Source organism: Numenius arquata, chromosome 2, assembly GCF_964106895.1.
Source record: "Numenius arquata chromosome 2, bNumArq3.hap1.1, whole genome shotgun sequence".
Classification (NCBI taxonomy): domain Eukaryota; kingdom Metazoa; phylum Chordata; class Aves; order Charadriiformes; family Scolopacidae; genus Numenius; species Numenius arquata.
Window position 1 is genome coordinate 55,086,906 of NC_133577.1, and position 4,981 is coordinate 55,091,886.

The 4,981-nt window shown below is 61.6% G+C and overlaps 1 protein-coding gene across 1 annotated transcript; it reads right to left on the minus strand.

The window, feature by feature from the left end:
* Nucleotides 1-1,685: 1,685 nt before the first annotated feature.
* Nucleotides 1,686-3,726, minus strand: FOXA2 (forkhead box A2). The gene is made up of 2 exons (XM_074168667.1): nt 3,640-3,726; nt 1,686-2,948 (listed from the first exon to the last, which is right to left on the minus strand). The coding sequence occupies exons 1-2, from the start codon at nt 3,724-3,726 to the stop codon at nt 1,686-1,688; spliced, it is 1,350 nt and encodes a 449-aa protein (XP_074024768.1).
* Nucleotides 3,727-4,981: the final 1,255 nt, after the last annotated feature.

A 4,981-nucleotide genomic window follows, 5' to 3' on the forward strand; every position in this document is an offset into this window, starting at 1 on the left:
AGCCTTTTATGTGCTAATGAAACACATTGCACGCCTTGTTTCACAACGTGTGTGTCCTTGCCGTACAGAGACGGACAGATTTCTGGCTGGATCCCTGTTTTGGTTTTGGGAGGGGTTTTTTTGGGGGGTTGATTTTTTTTTTTTTTTTTCCCCTCTTCCCCCTCCTCCTTCTCCCCTTCTCCCCTTTTTCTCTTCCCACGGACAATGCGGAATTTTAAGAAGGATTTGAATGTTATTTCGGAAAGCAACGTCTATGACCGCCGTAAACGCGTGGGAAAAACAACAAGTGGTCGGGAAGAGGGGCAGGGTATTTCGGGTGGGGGAATAAATGAACAGAAGGCCGGCGGGGCTGCCCGGGGGTGCCGGTGGGGCGGCCGGAGGGTCCCGCTGCCGGGCCGTGAGGCTCGGAGCGGCCGGGAGATGTTCAAAGACAAAATAAAAAAAAGAAGCTCTCCGTTTGGTTTTTTTTGTTGGTTTTTTTTTTTTTTTTTTTCTCCGCCGGTTTATCCCGCCGCAGAGCTACCGGGATGTTCTCCCCGGGCAGGCCAGGGCTGCGCTGCCTCTCCTAGCCCCAATACTCACCCCAACCCCAATTAACACCGCCCGGTGACTGCGGGGCCAGGGGTCCCGCGGCGAGGCCGGCTGTGCTGTTCCGTCCAGGGTCCCGAGCGAAAGGAGGTTCCCGCTCCCGACCCCCCGGCTTTGCGGGAGAACACCAGCTCCCCGATCCCCGGGCCGCCCCTCTCCGTGCCCCCCGGGCTGGCTCCGAGGGGAGCCGTCGGGGAGCTGCGGGCCGCGCCGTCGGGGCGGCAGGGCCGGGGATGGCGGGGGCGAGCGGCAGCGGCGACGGGCGAGTCCCGGCGGAACAGAGACGCAGGGGAAAAAAAACGCCAATAACACTTTAATATAGTTCTGTGAAAATCTGGCTAGTCGCTACCAGAATACACATTTATAAGCCATAAATAAAGCATACAGAAACGATAAATTAATCAGATCCAAGTAGTTTACTCTCCCGGTAACATCAAGCGTTTGTTTCAATTACAACGATCTATCCTGACTTTTTTTTTATTTTTAAATTTTTTTTCGTAATTTTTTTCTCCTCCCCCCCACCCTCCTCCCTTCCCCTCTTTTTACAACGTTACAAGACTTTTGGTCCTCGGATTCAAAACTAGCATGGGTTTCACACTGAAGGAGGGTTTCATTTTGTTTGTGGTTTTTTTTTTTTTCCCCTATCACTTCCACACAAAAAAAATAGATATATTTATACCTCCTTGCGACAACGACAACGAAAAAAACCATAAGCCCTATAGAAACACCCCTCTCCCCGTCCCCCCCCGTCCCCAACCCACCCCTCCCCACCAAACCAAACCTCCCCACAAGGCAAACCAAGGGAATCGCAGCCCCCTCCCCCCCCTCGCCCCGGGGATGGTGGCTTTGGGCCGGGGACGGGGGGATGACCAACACGCCTGCCCCTGGCGCGGGCCGAGATGCTTGCAAGACACACGGCTGCTCTTTCCGAACGGATGCAAACATCTGGAGCCAACAGAAAAAAAAAAATAGATATATATATATATGTATATGTACTGTGCTCGACAGCGTTCATAGTCCATCGCTCTGCTAGGGGGCTGCATGGGGGTACGGGGAGCTTCTCCCCCTCGCCAGGGGAGGTTTTCCCCTTGCCCCTTTTAGGAGGAGTTCATGATGGGCCGGGAATACACACCTTGGTAGTAAGAAGTCTCTCCGGCTAAAGGGGAGGACTCTAAGCCGTTTTTGTTCGTTACGGGCCCCATGGCCAGGCTGCCAGGCATGGGCGAGGCGTAGCCCGAGTAGTGCATCACCTGCTCGTAGGCCTTCAGGTCCATTTTGTGGTGGTGGTGGTGGTGGTGGTGAGGGTGGTGGTGCTGCTGCTCGGAGGAGGACATCAGGTTGTTGATGGAGAAGGGGTGGTTGAAGGCGTAGTGGTGCTCGGGCTTGAGGTGGGCATCGTGGGGCAGGCCAGCATGCGGGGGGGCCAGGAGGTGCTGGGCCGGTGAGGCCGACGGCTCCCCGGGGCTTAGCCCCGATGTGCCCTTCAGGTCTGCCAGGGCACGCTTGTGGTCCTGGCACGGCGAGGCGCTGGCTGGGGACTCGGCGCCAGCTGAGCCCTCGGAGCCCCCTGAGGAGCTGCCTTCCCCCAGGGGCTGGCTGGGAGCCTGCCCAGGCCCCTTCTTGCCTCCACTGCCCGTCCCGCCACCTGGCCCACTGCTGTCCTTGGCGGCCAGCTGCTTCTCGCACTTGAAGCGCTTCTGGCGGCGCAGGTAGCAGCCGTTCTCAAACATGTTGCCTGAATCGGGGTGCAGCGTCCAGAAGGAGCCTTTGCCCGGCTTGTCCGGGGAGCGGGGCACCTTGAGGAAGCAGTCGTTGAAGGAGAGTGAGTGGCGGATGCTGTTCTGCCAGCGCTGCTGGTTCTGGCGGTAGAAGGGGAAGAGGTCCATGATCCACTGGTAGATCTCGCTCAGTGTCAGCATCTTGTTGGGCGACTGCTGGATGGCCATGGTGATGAGGGAGATGTAGGAGTAGGGCGGCTTGGCATGTGTGTAGCTCCGCCGGTAGGTCTTTGGATCCCGGGAGCGGTTGAGGTTGGATTGCCCGTAGATGGGGCTCATGGAGTTCATGTTGGTGTAGGGGGCCAGGGCATTCATGGAGCCCGCTTGGCCCCCCATGGGGCTCATGCTGGGGCTCAGGTGGGCGCCCATCCCCGTCACACCAGCCGAGCCCATGCCAGGCATAGCTCCCGCACCCGGGGACATGCCAGTGAGTGAGGGGCTCATGCCCGTGTTGGCGTAGGACATGTTCATGGAGGTGGCAGCCGTCATGTTGGCAGTGGTGCTCATGGCCGACATGGTCATGTATGTATTCATGCTGTTCATGCCCAGCCCCGCGTTCATGTTGCTCACAGAAGAATAGCTCTGCAGGGGCAAGCGAGAGAGACGGGAGATTGGGGGGGGGACGGGGACGAGGCAGGTGGGTAGCCCGGTCGGGGACAAGAACAGCCCCGTGAGCAGGGAGCCGTGGGGGGACATCCCCAGCCCAGCCCCGATCGCCGCCGGGCTACAGAGGAGAGCCTCTGTAGCCCCGGGGCTCCGTGCCCCGCGGGGCGGGAAGGGTTAAATCCCGGGGCGGGGGGTGTGTGTTTTTCTCGTTAATGAAAAACAAATATATACATATATATATAAAAATATATAAATAAAAAGAGACGGGATGGAAGCAGGATCGGCGGATCCGTCCTGGAAAGGGGAGTTGGAGGAAGGGGAAGGGACATCCCTAACCGGAGCAAGAAAAATACCTGGGGCGGGCTTGGGGGGGGGGGGGGGGGGGGGGGGGGAAGGGGGAGGGGGAAAGGAAAAAATAGCGACCTGCCGCCCGGCAGCACCCCGCTGCCCCGCGCCCCCTGGGACCCCCCACCCGCGCTGCCTCCGCGCCCCTGCCCGCGCCCAGCGCAGCCCTGCCCGCAGCAGGCAGGCAGCGACGAGCCCCGGGGTCAGTATTGGACGACAAAGTTAATCTTGTCCCGGGGCTGGCAGGGCGGGGGGGGACCCCGGCCGGAGCCAGGGCGGGCCGTGTGGCAGGGGGTGGCGAAGCCTCGGCTCCCCTCCTTACCTCGGGCTCCCCGTAGTAGTTGCTCCAGTCCGTGTGCTCATGGCCTTCCATTTTCACCGCTCCCAGCATACTGGAAGTGGAGTGCATGGCAGTTTAAAATTTAACAGCCACAACAAACGACGACAGAGAGCAACCCCAAAAAAAAAAAAAAAAAAAAAAAAAAAAAGTCCCCAGCCCTCCCTCCCCTCCGTCGGAGCCTCTGGAGGAGGAGGAAGAGGAGGGAGGGAGGAAAGCGGGGGGGGGAGGGAGGGGGGTAACCGAGCGGCGCTGGGGCTGGGGTTTTTTTTTCGCTGCTGCTCCTTGGGTGGGTTTTCGCAGTGCTTCGCGGCGAAGAGTCGCCCGGAGGCGATGGAGGAGCCGGAGGAGGAGGAGGGAGGAGGGAGGAAGAAGAGGAGGAGGAGGAAGAGGAGGACAAGTGCTGCAGTGACGTGGGTGCCCGAGTGATATAGCACGGAGCGGCCGGGCGAGCCTCCAATCCCCAGGTCCTCGGCTGCCCATTTGAATAATCAGCTCACACCTAGGCGGGAGAGGCTCCTCCGCGGCCCCCCGCGCACCTATCTGCACCCCACCGCCGAGCACGGGGGACCCGGCAGCACCCCGGGGCTCCGGGACGACAACCCCGTAGCCGGGTTCCCCCCGACTTTGCAGGGGGATCCTGTGGGAGCCGATTTCCAAAACACACACACACACACACACACCGGGCAGCCCCGATGGGAGCCGACACCCCCCCAGCACCCCGAAGGGAGCTGCCTTCTCTCTCCCCCGCACCCTCGACGGGACCTGTTCCAGCCCCGACGAGAGGCAGCTCCTAGCCCAGCCCCACGCACCTTCTCTCCCCGCGGCTGCTCGGCAGAGCCCCCGGCCCCGGGGCTCAGGCCGCCGCCCGCCCGGCCGTCCCCGGGCTCTGCCGCATCGGTGGGCCCGGCAGCCGCCGCTCTGGCTCTTCCCCGGGCTCCGGCTCAGGTACCTACAACAAATTCGTAACTAAAACAAACAGGGAAGGCAGGGAAGGAGCGGGGAGCGGCGCGGGAGAAGGGCCGTCGGGGGCCCGGGGACTCCCCCGGCGCCAGACCGGGCGGTGCGAGGATCCCGGTGGGCGCCGTCGGGGCAGCGCCGCCGCTCCCGCTGTCGAAACGCCCCGGCAGCCTCGGAAAGGGGGGAAAGAAGGAAGGAAGGACGGACAGACGGACGACAAAAATCACCCGGCTCCAAAACCCACCCGGCTCCGCCGCCCGCCCCATCGGCGCTGCGGGCACGTCGGCTCCCGGCGGGGTCCAGCGGACCGGGGAGCGGGGTTCTACCCCGGCAAGAGGGAGCGGAGGGTTTCCCTCCACCTCCACAC

Bases quoted from the DNA above. Each gene is read 5' to 3' on its own strand.
- FOXA2 (XM_074168667.1), bottom strand. From the start codon at position 3,726: ATGCACTCCACTTCCAGTATGCTGGGAGCGGTGAAAATGGAAGGCCAT. The intron at 2,949-3,639 runs GTAAGGAGGGGA...TTGCCCCTGCAG, and splicing joins ACTACTACGGGGAGCCCGAG to AGCTATTCTTCTGTGAGCAA.